Source organism: Ictalurus furcatus, chromosome 24, assembly GCF_023375685.1.
Source record: "Ictalurus furcatus strain D&B chromosome 24, Billie_1.0, whole genome shotgun sequence".
NCBI lineage: Eukaryota > Metazoa > Chordata > Actinopteri > Siluriformes > Ictaluridae > Ictalurus > Ictalurus furcatus.
Genome location: NC_071278.1, coordinates 2,686,721 through 2,711,739, shown reverse-complemented (window position 1 = coordinate 2,711,739; position 25,019 = coordinate 2,686,721). Strand labels below are relative to the sequence as shown.

At 39.6% G+C, this 25,019-nt stretch overlaps 2 protein-coding genes across 5 annotated transcripts in view; both read left to right on the top strand.

Annotated features, from left to right (window-relative positions):
- dnm2a (dynamin 2a) overlaps positions 1–6,771 on the top strand; it is a 49,003-nt gene extending 42,232 nt beyond the window's left edge. For 3 of the 4 annotated variants that reach the window (XM_053613464.1, XM_053613465.1, XM_053613466.1), the window contains one exon: positions 1,165–6,770. In XM_053613464.1, coding sequence (XP_053469439.1) covers positions 1,165–1,234 — 70 coding nt within the window. In that variant the 3' untranslated portion in view covers positions 1,235–6,770. Of the gene's footprint in view, positions 1–1,164 lie in introns of all 4 variants that reach the window. The other variant, XM_053613468.1, reaches the window with a different exon arrangement.
- A 6,999-nt stretch (positions 6,772–13,770) lies between these two features.
- On the top strand, positions 13,771–19,460 carry tnfsf14 (TNF superfamily member 14). Its single transcript, XM_053613365.1, has 4 exons — positions 13,771–14,610; positions 16,760–16,793; positions 18,674–18,757; positions 18,863–19,460. The coding sequence occupies exons 1-4, from the start codon at positions 14,374–14,376 to the stop codon at positions 19,252–19,254; spliced, it is 747 nt and encodes a 248-aa protein (XP_053469340.1). The 5' UTR covers positions 13,771–14,373; the 3' UTR covers positions 19,255–19,460.
- The last annotated feature ends 5,559 nt before the right edge of the window (positions 19,461–25,019 follow it).

Genomic DNA, 25,019 nt, shown 5'->3' with positions numbered 1-25,019 from the left:
ACCTAGCGTGTGTGTGTGTGTGTGTGTGTGTGTGAGTTTATTTAACACTAATGCTGTTTCTTTCCTGTTCACTGATGCTAGCTGATGTACTCTGACATCACTGTGGGATTTACTCACGTCTCTGACACTCAGCAGATTACTCTCGGGATATCCTCTCTGTAACATCACACCTCGCCTTTCAGTCTCTCTCTTCCTCATTCTTTACTTTCACTTTTTACCACCGCCTTTCCGTTCGCTCTGGCTTGCGCTCCAGTCAGCGGGCAGCTCGGATACCGCGTGGTATTCGTGAGAGATAAAAGCCGTCCTGTTCTACGAGAGGCTCTTTATTTTATAAAACGCCGCATAAAGCACACGGCGTTACAGGTAAGCTTGACAAGGTGAGATTATAGAGAAAGGGGAACGTAGGCGTATAGACACTTAAACAATATGCGGCCGTGTGCCGTGCCGACGTCACAGGCGGACATAAAGGGATCACACTCAGGTTCAGCTTCTAAAAAGCGCAAGAGCTTCTTTTCTCACCGTTTTCCAGCGATGAGAAATTCACTGGGGGACTTTGGTGCAAACGCTGGACTCAGAAGTCCCAGAATGCAATGCAGCTATACAGCGCTGAGTAGCAGCAGAGGCAGTATTAGCATGAAGATCTGGCCAGATGAGGAGGTGAGAGAGCTGGGCAGAAGAAAGGACTAAAGCGCCGCCGCATCTCTGCCTTTAGATAAGGAGATCAGTCTGTACGGGATTTCACTGAGTTGTTTTTTTTTTTTTTTTTGTGATCACTGCCGCCAAAATCGCCTTTCGTCACGATGTTTGTTGGTAAACGAGACCCTTTAGCTGTACTCATGCTTGAAAAGCGCTTTGGCAGAACGTGCGTCGTGAAGACGTCATGTGACGTCTGCGGAAAATCCGCGACAATTTCGAGAAAAAACCCCGCAAGCTCCTCGGAATATTCCGGCGTTTGATTGATTTTGCGTTAATTTCTGCAGGGACTGAGAGGTCATGACGCAAGGGGCTAAATCAGCTGCCTTCAGAATAGAACAGAGTCTGACTTTCCTTCTTCTCTTTCTCTTCCACACTCTTTCTCTCTCTCTCTCTCTCTCTCTCTCTCTCTCTCTCTCTCTTTCGGTGGAATGTCTCTTCTCATCCTCTCTCACTCTTCTCTCCCTGCAGCCGAAGACCTCCTGGCGCTCCCACCCGGCCCACCATAATCCGCCCTGCTGAGCCCTCCCTTCTAGACTAGGCCTTCACCACACACACACACACACACACACACAAACACACACACACACACACACACACAATCACACAACTGCGAATATGGGCCAACAAAGAGAAATGGAGTGAAATAGAGAGCGAGGAGGAGGCTGCAGGGTTAGAACTCTGCAGATTTGGGGATTTGTGTCTGTACATCCAGTTTGACCAATAAATATCCACCTGTGTAGTTCATTCAGACTGTTCTCTGATAGGAAACGCTGCTAATTTCCTCCTTTAGGCACAAGATTGAAGGCACAAGATTCCATATGCAGACTGTACTATTAGTACGATTAGTCAAACCACTTCTTTACTTTTTTTTTTTTCTTTTCTTTCTCTCTCCTATATTATTTGCTCGGTTGGCCTCCAGGGGGCGCTGCTTTAACCACGTGTCGATGAGATTCACTTTGAGTGACGTGTTTTTTTTTTTGTTTGTTTGTTTTTCTTCTCTGAATGTAAAATGGCGTTCGCTCACTAGAAACTAGCCGAGACCTTTTTTTTTTTTCTTTCTTTCATTTATGGTATATATATAATATTGCCGTTGTTTTTTTTGGTTTGTTTCGTTTTGTTTTTTACCCATCTCGACTAACCGAAAAGAAAAGATGCTGTCATTCTCGTTATTCTTTTGTCATCCAACTAGCCTTTAAAATAATCCAGTTAGCAATCCGTTTAAATCTCGAGTCGCTTCTATTAAAGGGTTTTTAGCAGGAGGTCTGAATTCTCCGATTTAAACAAACAAACAAAAAAAAAGTACAATTTCGCGTGTATACGTAACGGTAATCTTTTGTATATGAAAATAACCCTGAAGCGCCGTAACCACTTCTGGAGTTATTCTGTCTCGGCTAGTGTAGCGTCTCAGGTTTCCACAGTCCTGATCGGTTAACCTAATTCACACCTCTAGTCGTGTTTATATTATTTAAATTCCTCTCTCGAGGCCTGGATCGCCTTTATTTCGTGTCCGGGGACGGAACCAGCATCGTTAAAGGCGAACGCACGGAGTGTACGAAAGACGCAGAAGGGGTAGTTTGACCATACAGTAGCGAATTCTAGTTAGCATAAAATAAACGAAAATATCGTATCGCAATACGCAAAATTTTACGATACGCTTCTTGTGCGAGCTAACCTCACTTTTCCTCGTTAAGTTATTTATTAAGTTAAAAGAACGAATATGAAAGAGTTAGTACATCTGTGTCTTCTAGAGGCTCTGGAGAAACCTACGACACTCTCAGAAAAGCATGCGAATATACATATTTAGACGTCTCGCCCAGTCCTTGTACCGTTTTATATGTAAATCTATTTTTTGCTTGAATTAATACGATTGTTAGCATAATTTGGTCCAAACTACCCCTCCGGTTGGAGATTTTAACCCAGACTGTATGAACAGGGTCTCAGAATGGAGCGCATACATACATGTACGTACATGGACTGTAAAACGCTTCCTTTTAAAAAAAAAAACAAACCCATTTTTTTACGAATAATAATAATAATAATAAAGGAAAAGTCGTGTTGATCTGTGTGTCGGTGTCGGCGAATAGAAATACAAAGACGCTGATGTTACGAGCTGTCATAACCAAACATCAGTGCTTTTAAAGTCGGTTACTAATAAACGCATTAACAGGGCTGTTATGGGACGGGGGACGGCTTTGGGGAAATATACACATACACATGCAGTTTGGTTTTTAAAATTGGTTTGTTTGGTTTTTTTGGGGGGGGGGGGGTTTGAGTGTATTATTTATAACCTGGGCATTTGTCATCGATGTTTTTGATTTCTTTCTCTCTTTTTTTTTTTTTTTAATTTTTTTTATTTTTGGGTTCGTTACTATGCTTTCGGAGAGATAGCGTGTCAGGATAGTGCCGGGAGGTGGTCCGAAGATGCCACGTCTCATCTTGAACAGTAATATATATATCGACTATGAATAAATAAGAGTTGCAGGAGGGAGGGGGTGAATTACGGAGTTCCGATCGGTCCTAGCGTTGTTCCCTGTGGCTTTCCTCTGAGTGGATCGCTGTATGACGGTGTTTGGCATTTGATTTTATTTAACGGGTTTGAAAAGGGGTGTTCGCATGGAGAAGATTGATGATGATGATGATGATGATGATGATTTCTGGGTTTTGCTTTCGGATCGATTGCGATTTCAATTTAAACCTGGAGACGGACGAGGGGAACGGAGGTGTCCGGAGAATTAGAGTACCTCAAAAATGAAGTGCATACTGTACATTAACTGATTAAAATAAGCTCTATTTACTTTACAGTCAGGCAAATTCCCTCTAGGTGTAAACCCGATTTCCATCACTTACGCACGGTGTGGCTACGATGACGATAAAGCACACACATATATATATATATATATATATATATATATATATATATGACTAATTGTAGCCACACCTTAGTAACATCCCTTGTGCGTAATCTCTCCTCCGAAACTCTCCACACGTCTCATCTTTTTTTTTTGGGGTGGGAACACAGATAAGCACCCTGTATAGTTCTCCTATTTGTATTCCTTTCATGTTTTTGTTTCTTTTGAAATCATCAATCCTTTGTCAAGTGCCTCTGTAGCAATTAATGCACTCTGAGCAAATGATAACTGGTGGAAAATTGGAAAAAATGAGCTAATAAAGAGGTATCGTGTACAATAAAAGGGACTTCCTGTGGTGATTGGTGTTTCCTTTATTTCCTTTCTGTCTCCTCGCTGCATCTGTCCGTCTGCATGTCGCTGTTCGCACCCTTAGCGTTGTTGTGAAGAACACGAACATCAGATATTAGACGTACAGTACGGGGTTTCTGCAGATCTAGGGTCCTCGATTCGTTTGTTCGGACTTGCTTACGTTATAAATTACGTACCATTCGTACGTACGTATGCTAGACGTAGTGCAGAAGCTTGCATGTCGTCAGCATGCTCCTCGTCATGCTGCCGTAGGAAAATAATCGACGACAGGGTGCGGTAATAAAACTCGTAACACCCCTAGAGTGGATTATTTTCCAGTAACGCCGCATCCCAAAGTTTTTTTTAAATAGTTTTTTTATGTTTTATTCCTCTTACTTTATTACTTAATTTGCCAACGATCATAATCGACTTATTTTTTTTTTTATCCATTTATAGTCTCGTTCAATCTTGTGGAACGTCCAGCAGACATGTTCTCGATATTTGTCATAGCTGTAAGAAGCCCCTTATCAATACCGCCGCTCGTCACGTCACTAAACGTCAAATTCTTCTTCCCTGAAGATCTTTCGAAAAAACGTCACAGCTTTACCGTTCACGTGAGGGGTGCAAACTTTTGCACTGTACTCTTGAAACGTTTGCTAGCTGCTTCCGAGTTAGCGTACGCAGAGAAATCTCGACTGTAACGTAGCTAAAAGAGGATACGCTTAAGATATCTGCAGACGCCCTGCGCTCACCACGTGCTACTTCTCTTTAAAGCAGTAGTTTACTCTCACGTCTTAGTCGGAGAGCTTTTTATTCTTTAACGGTAGTAGAGATAGTGGTGTTGCTGTCATTCTAACTCTGAGGTGGTGAGCTGAGTCATCGGTAATGTGCACTAAATCATGGACGAAAACAAAACCGGCCACGGTCGTCATCGGACGCGACCGGGTTTTTTTTTTTCAATCCGGTCCTCATGGTTTGCCGGTCCTGGCATTAATTCAACTGTGCCGTGTGAGAAGAAACACACGTACTGTCTGTAGTGCAGGGGTGTCAAACGTACAGCCCACAGGAACGTCTTGTGGACGGGAATTGAACTGACGGATTGGAAAAGTCTCTCATTCCACTAAGGGGAAGAATAAAGGGCCGTGAAATCAAGGGCTAGTCTCAAAATGATCATTCGTTCTACATCAGCAAGCTGGAAATGTTGACACTGTGTCCGTGTCTCTTTCTAAAACGTGTAACTCGAGAAATTCCAAACGACTTCACTATTACTCACGATTCAGGATGAATAATCCAATCATAGTCCACCTCAGTTGCAGACTGTAACACTACACAATTTGGAAAAAGTTCAAGGGGGTGAATACTTCTGCAAGTCATAGTATGATAATAATAATAATAATAATAATTTGGTAAGGAATTGCAGTCTGTTCATGTATTTTGTAAGCGATCTGTAAGTTTGGTCCATTTGTGCAAGCAAAACAATCATATTGAATCTTTCAGATCTCGAAAAATTTGAATATCGTGCGGAAGTTTCATTCAAAAAGTGGAACTTTCGTATATTCTAGATTCATCACACATAAAAGTGAAATATTTCCAGCCTTTGTTTGTTTTAATCTCCATGCTTACGGCTCACGGAAATCAAAAATCCAGTATCTCAAAATATTCGAATAAAGAGTTTATAATACAGAAATGTCGACCTGATGATAAGTATGTTCATTTACTCGCTGGATACCAGACATCCTCCTTTAAGATTTTCTGGTAGAGAGCATAATTCATGTTTCCCCTCAATTACTGCAAGTTCTCCAGGCCCTGAAGCGGTAAAGCATCCCCACACCATCACACTGCCTCCACCAGGCTTGACTGTAGGTATGATGTTCTTTTTGTGGAATTCGGTGTTTGGTTTACGCCAGATGTAACGTCATCCCTGTCTTCCAAACGGTTCCACTTTCTCATCAATCCACAGAACATTCTCCCAAAAGGTTTGAGGATCATCAAGGTGTGTTTTGGCGAAATTCAGCCGAGCCTTCTGGGTTAGCGGTGGTTTTCACCTCACCGCTCTTCCATGGATCCATTTTCCCGCAGTGTCTTTCTGATAGTGGAGTCATGAACAGTGACCTTTATTGATGCAAGACGGGCCTTTATCGATTTCACACGGGCCCAGTTGGTATCGGATAACTTTCTTGCTTCGAGAAAAATAACTATCATTTAAAAACTGCATTTTGTGTTTACTCAGGTTGCCTTCGTTTTATCTTAGCTTTTGTTTTAATTTCTGAAACAATTTAGCATGTCATATACACAAAAACAGAAGAGATCACGATTGTATCGCCGGATAATGTTAGCAAATTAGCAAAACTTACCTCAGCATGCATTTTCAAATTAGATGAAGTTTAAGGCAATAGACGCTTTTGAGTGAGGTTATTAAGTTGATGCCACGGAGGGCCCGCGACACTCATCCTCAGGTTCGACACTTCAGTCTGGTGGTTTAGCCATAGTGCTACAATATTTACATCGCGACGCCTGAGAAGATCAGCACGGATGCTGAATCGGCACGACTCTTCAGTTCTTTTGGATCGGATGCTCAACTGAAATGATTGGATGCTAAACCGAGCCCGTGTGATTGATCTAGAGTATAGAGGTACATTCATTACTCTGATGAGAGAAGAGCATGACCTATGAAGGTCTAAATAAAAATGAAAGGAGTTAAAAAAGGAAGTTTTTTTTTCTTTTCTTGGAAATGTAATTGACTACAAGTATCGTATTTCAATAATACTTCACTAAAGTATAACTATGCTCAAATAATCCTTAAGTATAGTAACTAAGGCTGCAAATAGTCAAGTATTTTCCACGCCTGTGCATACTCCTGCGGTTCCAAGCACCGAAATTGCACCTAAACGCCCCCCCCCCCCCCCCCCCCCACCAGCACCACAGTACATTTATCATTCTTGTAACTACACACCCCCATGAGTTTTATTGTAATTACAGAATAATTCACATTCGTTAGAGAATAATACGCTTTAAGACGGATACTGTATCTGAGTAAAAACCTGGGGAGGTGGTCAAAACATGTACACTTCCTGAAAGACAGAAAAAAGAACAAAAAAACGCTGACTTGCTTTCGCAACACACGTGGTCAAACCTGAAAGTAGGTCACTGCAAGATGCTCGTTTCACTTCACGTTGGTAAACGTTGACTTTCCGAAACAAACCCACTAAGAGGTAAAACACACACATACATACACACACGTATCAAAGAAAACAAGTTGAACAGGCCGCTGCCGCTTCTCCACATGTGTGTAACATCTGCCTGGTTCTCGTCTCTCTATTCTTATCGCTCTCATTACGGTTGTTCTCAAACAGACGTCCAGCTCCACGGCGGAACCAGTGGTGATCCTGAACGTCCAGGAAACCTGCGCTGCAGTGCGTTGTGGGCGGCGAATACCACGGAAGAGTTTCTACAGTCCCGTTTAACAATGTTCACAGTTTGCCTCATGGTTTGTTGTTTGCTGGTCTGAAAAGTGACCTCACGTGGTGTTTATACCCAGTGTAGCGCTTTCCCTCTCTCACCGCACCTCTACGCACCCGATCATAACGGCAAGACGTGCAGCCTACGAGCGCGCACTTCCCGACCTGTCCGTAGTCTATAGCTACAAACATGGATCTCTATTTACCTTGAAAACAAACGAAGGGTTTGCTTTCGATTCTGCCGAGCCTCAACTTCATTACCGCATAGGTGCATTTATTAAACACATCTGTTTATTTATTTATTTTATTTTGAGTCGATTGAAACCCTTCGAATTCTGTAACGTTAATTACATTGACCATGCATGTATCTGGGTTTTTTTTTTTTGTTTTTTGTTTTTTTTTTAAACTAAAAAAATGAACCTTGAAAATATTCAAGACCCCGGGGTAATCATGAGAAAGTAATAAATATACTGCAGCTAGCGTAGCGGGTTATTCCGAGCTAAATACTGAAATATTACACTTAAAGTAAGCCGAATGTACACACTATACCTCTTACCCTAACTACTCAATCAGAAAAGACATATTGGTGCCTGGAGTTTTTTTTATTTATTTATTTAAATTTTTTTTAGTTTAGAAATGAAGCTATGAGGCTAATGTATAGCTAAGAGTTAATGGAAGTCAAATCAAAAGCTTTCCCATTAATCATTGTTTTTTTTTTTTTTTTGACAATTCATTCGGTTTAACTTTTAGTGTTTGGTCCAAAATACTTCATAGTTTTAGTCTCATTTTAATCTATTTGGTTATGGTTAGTTTTAGTGTAAATTTGATTCAGTGGAAAACTTCGAATAAGTCTACTCCATAGAAATAAAAGTTTTAGTCAATTTTTTTTTTTTTTCCACCTCTCAAATTTTCCCATAATATCATTTTCAAGTTTTTAAGCTAGAATATCTTCAGGTGCGGGCTGGATTGGTCAGAATTGCTTTGAGATTAGGTGGGATTGGGATTTAAAAATGAGACCACACACCTGTACTTAACAGTGTGTAGCTACAATCTTCTGCTCATTTTGATAGAGAAATTTCGAGTTAGGCACACGATGATATTAATGCGTCTCTTGGCTGATCAGCGTGCTGCATGAAACCCATTCGAAAAATAACAGTCACCATGTTCCAACGTGTGACGCTACAAGACACTAATCGTCAAGTTATTCGATTTCTTTCATGATATACAGATGATTTTAACGCAGGATATGTAGCTACTGTACAGACCAGCTTTAGTTTAGCTATAACGATCAGAAAGAAACGACAGGAAATGGTCTTTTTTTAATGCATTCATTACTGTCTTTTTGTTCATCGGTCAATAATACGCGCACCGTAAAATAATTTCCGATCAGTTTTCATGTTTTGTATGTGTGGATCCACTTTGTTAAAGCTATAATCATTCGGTGAAATGAAATGAAATACGTTCTCAAGAAATCACTTCTTTTTTTTTTCTCTTTTCTTTTCTTTTCTTTTTTTTTTTTTTTTAAAAAAAATGACAACTAATAAACTTGTAAAGATTAATTTCTGAACTTGTCTTTATACAGATCTGCTGGCTGTTTTCATTAAGTTGCTATAAACTTGAAAACTATAAACTATAAGCACTCAAATTATGTATCAGAAATGACTTACAGCTACATAATTACTTCTTACAAACGATTATTTATTGCTAAATATTTCATAATAACATGCCACATATTTTAGGAAATGGGTCGTTTCTTTCCTTTGTTTTATTTATTTATTATTATATATATATATATATTTTATAAAGTATGAGGATCAATAAAAGAATATTTAATTTAGTAGATATTAATGGAATTGTACACTTGGTATCAAAAGAATACATTATAGATGAAGGCAAATGGGCAGCTATTACCTCACAATTTTTATTATTATTATTATTATTATTATTAGTTAAAAACTACCTTGCATGGCAATTTTCCTCCACATGACCCAAAGTGTGCTACTGTCTCTTTAAGTACATCAACAATAACCTTTAATTTCACGTAAAATGTCACACAATTTTCTTGGTAAGGTGGCTAAGTGGTTAGCATGTTCGCCTCTCACCTCCAGGTTTGGGTCTTTGAATCCCGCCTCTGCCCTGTGTGTATAGAGTTTGCATGTTCTCCCTGGGCTTCGGGGGTTTCCTCCGGGTACTCTGGTTTCCTCCCCCGGTCCAAAGACATGCGGTGTAGGCTGATTGGCATTTCCAAATTGTCTGTGTGAGTGTTTGTGATTGTGCCCTGTGATGAGTTGGCACCCTGTCCTTGTGCCCGAGTTTCCTGGGATAGGTTCCAGGCTCCCCGCAACGCCGTGTAGGAAAAGCCGTACCGAAAATGGATGGATGGATGGATGTCACGCAATTGTATTATTTTGGAATTGTATTGGTTTAGTGTTTGTTGTTCTGTAAAATAGCTTTTACACCCATTTATAAAAATGGATTGAACTGTTTTTCAATGTAGGGTCTTCAGTTAGAGAAGAAGAAAAAACATCACAACAAATATGTCCATTTAATCCCAAATACAGGAAATGGGGAAATACCTGTGCTTCCTGGATTTAAATTGGGCTAAGGCTTAACATGTGCATGTTAATGGACTGTCAATGGGCTAACCAGTACATTTACCCGACACTTTATTAGGAACACCTGCTTATTCATGTGATTATCCAGTGCATAAAATCATGCAGATACAGCTCAAGAGCTTCAGTTAACGTTCACATCAAACATCAAAATGTCATCTCAATGACTTCTAATCCCAATTGGGATTTTCAAAACATCCCGTGAGCAACGGTTCTGTGTCTTGTTGACGAGGAGAACGACTACGTTCTCGAATGATTCGAGGAAGACGACGGGAAATCGCTCTTTACGACCACGGTGAGCAGAAAAGCATCTCAGGACGCACAACACGTCCAACCTTGAGGGAGATGGGCTACGACAGCACAAAACCACACCACTGGGTTCCACTTCTGTCAGCCAAGAAGAGGAAACTGGACAGTTGAAGATTGGCGAAAGACTGAGCAACGTCTTCTGCCTGATTGTACGTGACAGGCTGATTGGATAATTGCATGAATGTGTAGGATTACAGGTGTAACTAATAAAGTGATTTATACCTAGATACATCTGTTTTAATAAATATTCATACCTGGCTTTTTGACATGACATTTTCATGACATTTACAAATGCTTGTGGGCTGTCTCAGGGGGTTTTGTTTGTGTCCCACGTGGAAAATATATACACTCAGCAAAAAAAAATAAAAAAAATAACGTCCTCTCACATTCAACCGCTTTTATTTCCAGCAAATTTCTTAACATGTGTAAATATTTAGTATTAATATAAAAACCTTCAACAACTGAGACGGAAAATGAAGACGTTTCACAGACGTTTGAGGAACAGAAATGGAATAATGAGTCCCTGAACAAAAGGGGGGGGGGGGGGGGTCAATATTTAAAGTAAGAGTCAGTATGTGGTGTTCTCCAGCTGCTTTAAGTACTACAGTGCATCTCATCCTCATGGACTGCACCATGATTGGTCAGTTCTTGCTGTGAGATATTCCTCCACTCTTCCACCGAGGCAAGTTCTCCATCACGTCTGGAGGAACACACGGTCACTACAAAGACGATCAGCTGTCCTTCCTGTCTCCCTGTAGCACCGTCTCAGACGTCTTCTGTTACAGACATTACAGTTTATCGCTCTGGACACGTCTGCAGTCCTCATGCCCAATGCAGCAGGGTTACGGCATGTTCACGCAGGAGAGCAGGAACCCTAGACATCTTCCTTCTGGTGTTTTTCAGAGTCAGTAGAAAGGTCTCTTTAGTGTCCTAACTTATTGTACCTGTGAGCGTAATCACCTTCCGCCTGTACACCGTTCGGGTCTTAATTACTGTTCCACAACAGCATGTGCAATCATTGTTTATGGTTCATCGAACAAGCGTGAAAAACATCGTGTGAACCCTTTCCGATAAAGATCTGATTTGGATTTTACAAAATGATCTTTGATACAGAGTGTCCTGAAAAAGAGACGTCTCTGTTTTTTGCTGAGTTTGTACTGTATATGGGTTTTAGACGAACAAACCCAAGTTTGGCGTATTTCACAGATTCTGTGTGGTTAAAAGGTACACTGTTTTAGACGAACTATCATGGTCACTAATGATGGAGTTTATACAGTATGTGATATTTATTATATTTACAATGAGGGTCGCTGCACTGGTTTGAAACGCAGCTTAGGATCATTTTCAAGACACACTGGGTTCTGGGCTAAATGATCATTGGATGTGCTACCAATGATTTTGCGATCAGTGATTTTTAATTAGCAAGCCATACATGTGGGTGTGGTGTGTGTGTGTGTGTGTGTGTGTGTGTGTGTGTGTGTGTGTGTGTGTGTTGGGACAACGTACCCACATGACAACTCACCCCCCACTCTCTAAATATCCCATTAGCTCTGAAATCCTGACCTCTACTGCATTTCAGTGTGTGTGTGTGAAGAGATTAGCATTGGAGCAGAAGGTCCAGTAGATGGCGACCTCAAAGTTCTGTGCACATCGAGCCAATGTCGTTATACAGTGCAAAAGTTTGTGCCCCCTTGCTTCAACATGCTGACGCCAGCAAGACATTACGGCGAGTTCCAGATGTTACAGATGTTCCCTTTATTAGTAAAAAAAAAAAAATAACAGAAATGCATGCTAGCAAATGTGTAAGACATTAATCGTGAACAAATCAAAAATATTATTTGTGAGTATGATTTTAAAAAATAGCTTTTTGTTTTAGATTTAGACCAAATCTTTCTTTCCAGGTTTTAAAAAAATAAAAAAAATAAAACAAAAACCCAACATTTTAATTCTCATTATTTTCCACTCTTTGATCGTTATCTTTATGTTTGTGTTTCCAACTTTTTTTTTTTTTTTTTTTTCCCCCCATCATGTTTTTCACTGTTTCTAACATTTTCCCCTAAGCACCATGCTCTCTGTTTCTCCCCTTCTCCGGCTCTGTAAAAGGTCAATACATTCTGGTTTCCGTCATATTCAGCCGTCAGACACCTCAGCGCCACGCGTCTAAAGTCTAAAGCGTGCCAACGGGGATGAAACCTTCGGAGCATGCTAATAAAGAGGACCGGCTATGAAAGAGGACTGACATGCACTCGCTGTGATATTGAGACAGTGTGTTGTAAAAGGTTTTTTAATAAGAAAACACCGACGCATCTACATAGAATTATGTTTCCGTAGAGATAGGCTGTCATTTCTTGGCCCGGAAACCGAGGGTGATGCTAACTTTGCTTTTATCTGTAACTGATTTTTTTTTTATTATTATTTATTTATTTTAAACGTTTAAAAATAATAATAATAATAATGTAATCTGTAATTCTAAATTGAAGTCTCACTTTCATTTTTTTTTTTTTGTTGGACATTTTATGTGCGGGGAAAGATTGAAAGGTCATGATATGGTGTATCTGCATCATGTCTTTCTGTTTAGTGCACCAACTATCTGTCTTTGTATCTGTATTTGGATTTAAACCTGGAGAATTAAAGAACAAGTACGATCCTTAGGAGACGTCAGCATGGCGTGTGGATTTCTGGCTCTGACAGTTCCTCGACCTCAGCTACATCGCCCCGGTTCATAATCGCTCTTAACTACGGATGCGCACAGGGGTTTTTTTTTTTTTTAAAATCCCGCTCACACAGTTAGTTATTATTTTGGTTTGTACCTGCCCACAATATTTCCGATCGACCACTGCAACCCTTACCAGGTATTCACTGTCTCACAGCCCATGAGTTCACGCTAATAAACACCATCTTTGTTCTTCCCCGCGAGCTTCGTATCTGACCCCCGTTCACACCCACAGAAAAGTAAAAACCTCACAATGGTGTCAATTGTTTGCTGTAACCTGCGGGGTCCCGATGCACAGCGCCGCTTTCAAGCCAAATACCCTGTGAACCTTCCTGGCGAGCTTTCTTATAAAACTAACAGCGGAATAATAATAATAACAATAATAATAATAATAATAATAATAGTGCACCTACTACTAATATCTGTATTTGTATCAGGATATTTTGGGAGACAGGACTCCCAAAGTATTTAATGAACATTTTAAGCCTTACGTTATGACCTTGTGGTGTGGAATTTGATTAGACACACAGTGTGTGTGTGTGTGTGTGTGTGTGTGTGTGTGTGTGCTTGGTTTTGCGACTTTGCCAAAATGATTACATTATTATATGTTTTCCTTGTTATGTGAACATCTTATAAGCTCCAGTTACTGCCTGTAGCACATGTATTGCTCTGCACAAAGTATTGACCCCCCCCCCCCCACACACACACTCCCCAGTACAGCAGCATTTTATGTAAACTTACTGTTGGTGTAGACTTACTGACAACTTTACTGGAACTTTACATGTTGATCCACCTTATAGGTGTACTGTTAGAGTAGAGATGAAAAAAAAAACCCTTCAGTGTACAGTGTTTGTTGGGTAAGTTGTGTAGTGGACTTTTCTCAGATTAGCATCGACACTGAGGTGAATTGAGGTCAGTTGTCACTCAGACCCTGCAGGCGTGTGTGTGTGTGTGTGTACGTGCGCTCGTGCTTCCTTTATCACACGTTTGACACAAGTTCCTCACACTGAGATTGAACGTTTTGCAAAACTAGAACAGAAACCAAAGCTATTTTTACATTTTTATTTTCAAAAAAGGGATAATACTTTTTTTTAAAATTATTTTTAATCACCTGAATTGGGCCTTTTTTTTTTTATTTTGGTATTTACACCCATTGTGGTGCAACCGTCCACCCACCTTAATGTGATGGCACGTTCACACCGTGTCTCTCTCTCAGCGTATATGTATATGTGTGAGCACGCATGGGTGTGTGAGCGTGTGAGTGTGTGAGCGCACGCCACAGTGGGAGTTATCTGCGACACTGCCTCCTCAGACATTGCTCAGCATCTTATCTTGTCTAGAGGATCTTCTATCATCTGTGCTTCAGAGATTTTGGCCTTCAGGACTGCATGGACATGGCTGACTGTCATAAGTACCCCTCGGTGTTTGTGGTGGACGGCGGTACCAGGTTTCCACCACCGCTGCCCCCTAAACCAGGACAAACACGGACCCGGAACCAGAGGACCCGACTGATCCAGAACATACTCTTGGTGCTGGTGTGTCTGGCTTTGTTTGGCTTATTTGTGGAGGGTATATTCATCTACAGCCTCCACAACAAGGCTAACCATAACGACACCACTCCGTCTGTAAGTGAAAACTTTAGCGTTCTGTCCATCGTAACGTCTTCTGTTCTTACTTTCTCGTGTCTTACGTTCATGAAATCGTCTCTGTTAAACTTACACCTTCAACAGCACCTTAACATTATCTCGTCTCTCTGCTTTGCAGCACAACTTTCTATTTTTCACATCTATGGTGTGGTTTTGAATTGCAAAGCACTTTCCTTATTACACACAGGCCTGAAACATATTACTCATGATACCTGCATTAAATAACTGTAGGTTTTACTTGTGTAATGAGTGAGTTAAAGCATATGAAGCTGGCGTATGTGGTTTTTATTCCTAACTTTAATCTATTCCTCTTCTGACTGCTCGACCAGCTCCTCCTTTTATTTTCTGTATTTCTTTTGATCTATGAGCGTGGCTTACCGATGGAAGTGAATCTAATTGCATTATACTTGCACGTGAGTGTAAAACGCTTGATTATTTCATTAACAGTACTTTATATAGTCAGGATTCCCAGTTTCATGCAACACTATCTGTGATTAGAAAGATGACAGAAAAATTAGCGATCATATATATATATATATATATATATATATATTTTAAACTGTTGCATAATTCAGCTTTTAAATATTCTTGAGCTTGCATTATGATCATTTTATTAAGGGTTCAAATATTTTAAACGGTTTTTTTTTTTTCTTGCTGATTAAATCCACAGTTCATCAGTCCTCCCTTAACACAGTGAGTCTTTGATTTTCAGTTATCGTATCATATCATTAATCAGAACCACATATCAACATCATTAATCTACCATGATGTGATGGATGGTTAAAAATGAGTCGGTTCAATCAGACTCCTCCTCTTCCTTGAAGACCCCCCCCCACCCCCCCACGCCCACATGCGAGGTTTAGCTTCCTGTAAAACACACAGCAGGACTGACCTAGAGCGGCTGAAATGCATCTGTGGTGTGGGTTTTTTTTTTTTTGTTTGTTTTTGTTTTTTTTCGTTTCAAAAGACTGGTCAGAAAACCTGCAGAAAAAGAGTACCACTTGCTGCGTATATAGATACAGTATAAAAGCACGGTTGGCTGGAATGCTCTGAAAAGTCCATTAATTTCCCAGAAGAATTCGGTGCTGTATTCCATCGCTTAGAACACTTATAAACACTTGTATATATATTGTGCACGAACATCACTACCTCTACGCCGGGTTTCGCAATAATATTTACATTTACACTGATTCATTTAGCAGACGTTTTTATCCGAAGCGACTTACTAATGAGAAAAAAACAAGCAGAGCGATATATCGAGCTGAGAACCATACAAGTAGTATTATAATATAATGTTGAATGTCGATGGCAAAATGGTGAGGTAACATTTCCCAAGCTCTCGTTCTTTTTTTTGGGGGGGGGAGCTAACAGCAAAACCTGAGTGTTATCGCTTAAGTTTGAGATTTTTTTTTTCTCCCATCAAATGCCATTGCAAAGGTGCTAGCAATAACGCAAGTAATCCCCTCCCCCTCCCCAAACCAACCAACCAACCAACCAATTAGCACCAAAAAAAAATATCTCACTATACATGTTTTTAATGTGTTCGAAGGTTGTGTACGGTTATTTCACACCTCTGGAAGTAACTGTGTTGTATCGTCCTTCTATGATATTCCTATAAAAACTGTTCCTCTGTGTTACTTTATGGTCTTCTACTTTTTTTCAGAGAATAGAAATCAGTCAGTGAATAGAGTGTAAATGTGAGAAAGACCGTGCTAGTCAAACTGGCACGGATAATTCGTTCATATTCCGAATTGCGGTCATGTAATCGATTACACCCATGTATGCAAGACCTTGTGCATGACCTCCTTCAAGCACGAGTCTGCATACAAACGTGTATGTCTTAGACAGATTGTATCTCATGTTTGAGTTATTTCCTTTCCTCCTTGAGACGTACATGCTGGTGGCTTGCTGTGGGCTGGACCATCTACTGTGGTTAGTCTGCAGCCGTGTTCGTTTCATACACGCGCGTCTTCCGATACTAAATATCGCTTCATTCTGTTCGACGGTGACACGGTTGACGTTATTTAAAGTGTGTCTGCTTTTGCATAACCCTTGTGTAACAGTCTGTTTAAATACACAGGAACTGTATGAGATATGATCTTAACCATGACGTTGCTCTCTTTTTCAGAGGTCTGTTGAGCCAAAGACGGAAGCGCTAAAAGGTAGAGAACTCACCCAATCACTGTTGAGTTTTTTTTTTTTTTACTATTTTTTGGTGTCAAAACCAGAAAGCACCAAATACTTAATGTACTAGATAAACAGGAAACCAAAGACCACTTGCAATGCACACTACATTCAAGAGCATGAGATAAATAAACAGAGAAGGCACTACACTGAGCAGACAAAGTTGACCAGACATTATCGTAAAAAAGTAAATAAATCATTAAAACAAATCAGGTCCAAGAGCTGCCCATAAACGCTGATCTTGCATGCACGCTGCACACATGCTGCGTAATTGACGATCGGACACGCGCTAGTCCGAGTGTGTCGTCTTAATATCTCGATTTTAAACGTTTGATTTCTGATCAAGGTGCAAGAAACCTCCTCTTTCAGCTCAAGTCTGCCTCTCAGTGTTTTTGAAAAATGCAACTTAAATGGGCGTGGATGGCTGTGCGAAGAAGGGAGGGGGAGGGGGCGTGGCAGGGAAAGGCAGGAGAGGATGGGGGGGGATGCGAGCCTTCAGAACACTCAAAAATAAAAGATGGACAGTGACAAAGTTTGCAGATGAGGCAGAGGACTTCTCTCCTCCTGAATCCACAGGGCTAAATCGAGACACGATAGATAGCAGTGCAGGACCCACTGTCTATTTGAATCATTGGAAATGTTGGAATGCTAGTTAGCTAATAGGCTCGAGCTTTTCACGAATAAAAGGCGAAGGCTCTTCCCTTCAACGCGGACTCTCGTTGTATAGTTTTGCACGTGACGGCCCGCGGAGCTTTAAACGATTTAATTAGCTCAAAAGGCAAGTAAAACTCTCATGGTTAAAAATTACATACACCTCATTTGAAGGGATAGAAAAGTCCTCGGGACTGAGTCCCGCATCATCGTGTAGCCGCAAACTGCTTTCATGAGCAAATCCGAAGTCCACCTTTCTCCAATTCTCATAGCGCTCCCGAATAAACACACTCGAACTCTTACACCACTGAAACGAACACCTGCGACCCATTTGAACGCCACGCTCATCTACTACATCTGTAGGAAAGCACCACGTGCGGTCGTGAATAATTAAGAGACAGCATGTTCTCATAGGATAAGAACACGCAGACTCATGAGTAATTGAGACAACAACAAGTCATCGACGTACTATACTATACTATATAGTATACTATACTACTATACTATACTATAGTACATTGCCACGTCACTGCCTGTGACCGAGATTTTAAACCAGGAAGACGAAAACAGCGGACGAAAGCTCAAAATTAACCAGCTTTCTCCTACGATTAAAATGAACACATGCTAAGATTGTCTTTTATGATGTGCGATACGAACACCTCTGTTAAAATCTCAACCGGTGATTTTTAATCACGTTAATTTGATGTGCTCACCCGTAAAGAATCCGTGTGGTTTAAAGGATAAGCTGACTGAGCACTCATCTGCTATGCTTAACGCTCTTTAAGAGTACTGTTAAGTGTTCATTATAAATAATTCGCTAATCGAGATAAACAGTATCTTAGATTACGATTTTTTTTTTAAATGTAATGTCTCAACTTCTGAATTCCAGATTCATGCCTGAGGTCTGAATACAGATGTGTACAATTTCATTGCTATGAATACGTCCCATAAAGACTACAAAAAGAACGATGTGACTAGGAATTGATGATATAACAATCCAAATTGTGCCTGAAAATTGGTCACATATGGTTGTGAATATTTTGTGTTAGAATGAGTAGACGTTAACGGCAGTATACAGAATCTGTGACTCTCTGAAGCTACACTGCAGACAAAGTGTAGCTGAGGAAAAACCAGGAAGTAAACTGTAGAGTTCACAGTACAATTTAAGATGATCACACCGATACCCATCGGTGTAACTATGTTTCAGGGGGACACAATAAGCAACCGGTCAACAAGAAGACAAAACAGTCTACATTCCTGCATCCGTCAAAGCCTCTTGCACATCTGGCAGGTGAGGAAGAGCTTCTCCACATCACGTGACGCCTTTTTTCCCATAATTCTCACTGAGCATTTCATCTTAAAGAACGTTTTAAAATACGTTTTTGTTGTTTTGAAGCTGGTGATACGAAACCCGAAGAGGATGGAATCATGAAATGGAAGGATGTCCAAAACTCCACGTATGAGCTCGAGTACAAAGATGGAAAGCTGATTGTTCAGAAGGAGGGCTTCTACTATGTGTACTCTAAGCTGAGCTACGCTGCAGATGGCACTTCATTCACCCAGATGGTGCAATGGTCAACATCACGCTATCTGAATAAGCCAATCACGCTCCTTACATACCACAGACGCAATTCAAAGTCAGTCCAGAAAGGCACACTGAGGAGCAGCTACCTGGGCGGGATCTTCCATCTCTTCAAAGGTGATGCTGTTTTTGTTGAAGTGAAAGACGGCGCTTCGATTCGTCTTCACGATGCAGCCGAAAACGTTTTCGGCATGTTTATGCTCTAGACAGATTTTAGCTCTGTACTTATAACCATAGGCGCCAGCTTCATGGGTGCTCTGGAGCTCGAGAACCCCCAATGTTTAGGATTTAAATATCCCATATTCATACATTTAATTTAAAAAGACAACACCTACTGGAGTGTAATGGTAATACTTCTATTATAGTGATTTTTATCTGGTTACACCGTCAGCAACACGACACAACAAACCAACATTTATTTTCAGCGACAGGTGGCCATTTAAAGGCTGTGTCCCAAACCGTACACTGCCGTACTATATAGTGTAGTAAAACTGGCCCTACGGTATCAGTTCTTAAAGTGGGTATGGGGACCCCAGAGCCCATGAGGTATACCCAGACGGCCTGTGACTCTTTTAAAAATGTATTGTCTGACTGGTCACTTAAAATGAATTGGTTTAATCCATACCTCAATAACTTGCGCACTGTTAGAGCACTCTGGCGCTAATAATTAGCCAGAATATTACTTATAGTACGTATTTGAATAGTTGGATTAGGTTTGGAAAATAAAACAGCACTGGGTCCCCGGCTCTAGAACTTTTGAGAACCCCTGTCCTAAGGTAACAGGTAATTTATGGTACAATTTTGACGTTGTATTTATTGCTCTGGTATGTGACGTGGGATGCAGCCAGCAACAGAATGATGGAAGCAACTGCTAAAAAACATCATCCATGTTTTCTGGTGCCAGATTTTTTTTTTATTTCTAGCTCCTGAATCAACGCATGAGACTTGCTGTACTGCCAGAGCTGTTGATTACCCAAACAGAACAGTGTGAATGAGTTCTGTGATTGGAAACACATTTTTTTCTGTCAAAGCAGAAGGGCAAACCCTGAGCAATGTAATTTTACACAACGTTAATCAACGTTGCAAAAGCTCCTCCAACTGAAAATCTCCAATACCCAATAAAATCTCCACTTTTTTTTTTTTAAAAAAAAACCCTTTTTATTTTACTACAAGTCGCCAAACAGGAATGCATACCGAACCTGTAGGACTCTCGGTTTCTGCGCCAGATTATTCCTCAGCAGAGCAAAGAATATATACACACCTCGCCAAAAGCTCATCCAGCACTGTGGGCCTACATAGAGAATGAAAGTTCAGAATCGCCAAATAGAGTTTGAGTCATGAATTGCATTAATGTCATGCACTTGTAGGCAGTTACGAGCACCCACAATGAAGTCATACATTGGCGCCTATGTTTATAACTGCATTCTGACTTAGGTAACAAACATCGGTAACCAACCAGCCAAAACAATTTATGGTAAACTTCTTTTTTTGTAATCAGACGTGCAATAAATGAAATCATAATACTTAGCTAGAAACTTCTACCCAACTGGCTTGTCTGTATTCAAGCCGATAATCACATGATCACGTCACTGGTAATATTACCACCAAAAACTGACAGTTGTTTATTTTTGCATATTTTTAACACGTTTTTTTTTTTTTTAAATTTTTTATTATTATTATTATTATTATTATTTTTAAAATATTTTGTCAACCTGTGTTTTTAAATGTATACAGTTTTGAGCATACAACATTCTACATAGCCCTTTCACAACACAGGGGTTTGGGCTAACTTCACTATTTTATTTATTTCTCGTGAGGCATCATACATTTGTCACAACAACATACCATGTCTCAACCATGGGAAACTATTTAAAGACTTTTAATACTGTAATGCAAAGTTTATTCATGATTATAAAGGTATATAATTTTAGCTTTTGCCTCAAGGCAAAGGCAAAAAATATCGAGAGACTCATACTGAGGACTGTAAAGATTCTGATGAAGTACAATTATTACAATTACGACTTTTCAACCGTTGCAGTGTAAAATGAACATACAATCTTTTTTTTCTTTTTTTTTTAAATGAACAGAAATCTTATTTGGCTTCTGGACATGATTAAATGTCAAAAATTGTTCATGATTAAATTGTTTTTGCACAATTTTAGTTATTTTTTTAAAATAACTTATTCCTTTTTAATCTTTGTTAGTAGCGTTTTTTTATTTTATTTTTTTTTATAGTATAGTAATAGCGTATGTAGTTTTTGCTGACTTTGAATTTAAATATATTGAAAAATAAATATTTCAAAACGCATCTGGGTTTACAGTATGTATCATTTTTCTTTTCTAATTTAAGGTACATTACACACCCAGACACTGTTTCTGCAGACGAGATACAATGCTGTGGTTGGCTACTTCCATTCAGTGACACTCCGGATGTGTCTAACCTTTTAAATGACTTTGAATCTGTGTGTATGTGTGTTGTTTACCCACCATTCTTGACCTGCAGTTTTGCAGTACATGCATTTGAAATAGTGCATCATGCATATCAGTCAAACTTATCAGATTTTTTTCCCCCCTCCCCCCACTAGCTTTTATCTCAGGTTTACAGAGCAAACTTTTTTTGGTCTGGCTTGGGTTTCTTTTCATCTGTGCCTCGTTATAAGAAGTGGTAGCTTTGAGCTCGCCCACGCTGCAGGCCCAACCTGATCTTAGCTGTGTAGTGGGGCTCTTCGGTAACGTGGAGAGGAAGTGGGGGGTGGGGGAAGAGGTCTGCAACAGGTACCTTAGAATGACTCTTTCGCTGACTCAGATCTTGCAGGAAAAGCACGTCTCAGACGCCCCTTTGGAACGTTCCAGACGATACACCACGTACGGACCATTTACAGCTTCAGAATGGGGAATGGGATATGACACGGGGGAATGAGTTTCACAAAAAAATATGCCAAAAAAAGTGCCCCCTGTCATGGTTATGTAATTTTTTGTTGTTGTTTTTTTTGTTTGTTTGTTCGTTGTTGTTTTTTTTGTTTGTTTTTTTTTAAATAAGAAAGGCCCAGGGCGGCAAAAAAAGATAGATCAAAAGTAGAAGTAGATTTTTTTAAAAATCATGTAAAGCATGTAAAGTAATGTAAAGTAAAGGTAATATTGCAACAAAAAAAATGATCGTAAAAATAATTATAATGAAATAAGTAATAACAGTGACAGAAAGAAAAAAAAAAACCCAATATAAATTATATTAAACAGTATAATAAAAAGTGTGAAAATTGAATAGGAATATAATCACTGAAATAATGTAAAAGTAACGTAAATATAAAATACCAGTAAAAGTAAAGAAAATTTGAAAAATAAAACAAAAACGTTAAAAGCCGTAGCGCTAAAGTAAAATGTGTTTTTAGTGACTAAAAAAACCCCCAAAACAAAACAAACAAACAAACAAACAAAAAATCATTTCACCACTGTGTTATGTTTCATACACGGAATACGGAGAAGTACATGATCTTTACACATAATATGAAAATACAACATTTCAGCCTTTAAAAAAAAAAAAAAAAAATACACACCAAACTGAATGAAAAGTGAAAACTGAATTACGAAAACGTAACTGCATCGTTATGTAAGAAACATGTACGAACGCAGAGAGAGATGCTTGTGCATCGTGATATTAGTCATGTATGTGCCTTTATACTGTACTGCTGCATTCTCGTTGCTCTGCTGAGGAAGGGAGCGAAACTAAGAGCAGTGACACATTCACACTTCGCTGTGTATTTAGCTGGATTTTCCCTGTCTGTGCTTTCTGAACCACACAAAGACTTTCTGTCTGAACTGATATTGAAGAGAAAAATCTAGTGCTTTTAAACAGAAAAAAAAAAAAAAACAACCCTCTGGCTGAGGTTTCTGAAAGACCTGCTGATTTAAATTGTAAAAAAAAAAAAAAAAAAAGATTTTTTTTTTAATAAAGAAAAGAAACAACTTTTTGTTGTTGTTGTTGTTGTTGGTGCCAGTAATATTTAGTAACATTTTGTTTTGTTAATGGTTAATACTGTTAAATTACCAAACCCAAGCACGTCATTCATATGTCAGTAGGTAAGTTGGTGACGTCTTTGAGACAGGAGCTTGTTCATGAAAGCAAATAGCGCCCTCGGGTGCTCAAAAATGCAAACTGTGAGCTTATAAAAAAAATTTAAAAAATGGGGAAAATTGAACGTACAATGTCATAGGCTGCGTTAATGCTCATTTTTGTTCCATATTTCAGTAACGCTCACAGTTTAAGACAAAATATATGACTGATTTTATTTACTAAATGATTACTAATAACAACACTACCTGATGTGTCGTGTCATTTTACCAAATTCTGACAGACTAAAAACAAACAGACAAAGAAAGTTTTGTAGAAGTTCTTCTTGTACTCTAAAACCACCTGTCTGCGGGCCAGAGCAGACTGGCAGGACAAAAGACACGTCTCCGCCGGAGTATCTTCAGGACTATACACTTCCTTTTTAATTCTTTAGATATTAGTGTTGGTGCTAGTGGGCAATTTAATACCAGGCAGAAGTGCAGTCCATCCATCCTTCCATCCCGTTCCCACACCGCTTATCCTACACATGGTCCTGGTGGAGACTGCCAGGGAACTCGGGCATGGGACACTCTGGATGGGGTGCCAACCCATTGCAGGGCACAATCGCACACACATTCACACACCCGTTCACACACTACGGACAATTTGGAAACCCCAATCAGTCTACGTCTTTGGACTGGGGGAGGAAACTGGAGTACGTGGAGGAAACCAGCAAAGCAAGGGGAGAACATGCAAACTCCAAGCACACAGGGCGGAGGTGGGATTTGAACCCCAAACCCCGGAGGTGCGAGGCAAATGTGATAACCAGTAAGTGGTTAGACCTAGAAGTGCAGTAAAAAAAAAATTCTATTATTATTAAATTATTATATAAGTAAACCAAATTTAGTGAAGGCCATTAACCACGGTACCAGGACTGCTCGGCGACAAGGTAGGATAAGCATCTCGGCATGCAATGTTCTTTTTTTTTTTTTTTTTTTACAGGTAATTAAGCGTGGGAGCATCACACCTGACCTTGATAACTCTTGCACCACTGCAAGAGTTTTTTTTTTCATTCGAGAGAAAGAGGCTTATGACAAAACGACTTGTCTTTGGCATTCCGCAACATGAAATGTAACTATACACAGCTAAAAAGTATGTTGTCTTGTACTTTCATGAAATAAAACGCTGTAATCATGACAAATTGCTGTGATATAAGACTAATACTTCAGTGCAGTTATTGGAAATGAATCAACTTCGAGATGGTAAAGCATCACACCACCCCATCATTGATTATTTTCCTATAACCGCACATCCCAAAATGTTTTATATATAGCTGTACTCACATTAAATATGAACATTTTACCTCTGTACCTGTTATTTATACAGGGCTTAATGAAGTTGCAATTTACTCTAAACTAAAATGTAGGCTGAAATCAAGGTTTTGTTAAGTTTGTATGACCTTTTATGGGCGGAGCTTCATGCTGGCAGCCATTTTGAAAACCAGTTGCTTACCTCCAGTGGTGTACAACAGCAAAGCAGAAAAATTTTGCGACTATTCCTACTTTTCTCGAGTATAAATAGATATAAACAGTCCTATCGTTTACACACTAAACAACATTACTGATAAAAAAAAACAACCCCTGATTTTTAAAAATGAAATCAATGAAATTTGGATAAAGATCACTTACTGCTCTATTAGCAGCCTCCTTATCAGGTCAGTCCAGTTTTGAAAATAAACAGATGACTTCCGACCGTTATTTCTCAGTGGTCCGATCATCAAACGATTCTTCAGATCTGAGTGTCGACTCCTATTCAAAGCACTGATTTAACGAGCTGATTCAAAGAACCGACTCAGGATTCGTTGGCGAACGACTCCCCCCCTCCCCTTCTTTTTTCTTTAGATTGTGTTAAGAAAGCTGTGGT

Bases quoted from the DNA above. Each gene is read 5' to 3' on its own strand.
- tnfsf14 (XM_053613365.1), top strand. From the start codon at position 14,374: ATGGACATGGCTGACTGTCATAAGTACCCCTCGGTGTTTGTGGTGGAC. The intron at 16,794-18,673 runs GTAGAGAACTCA...ACTATGTTTCAG, and splicing joins AAAGACGGAAGCGCTAAAAG to GGGGACACAATAAGCAACCG. The intron at 18,758-18,862 runs GTGAGGAAGAGC...GTTGTTTTGAAG, and splicing joins GCCTCTTGCACATCTGGCAG to CTGGTGATACGAAACCCGAA.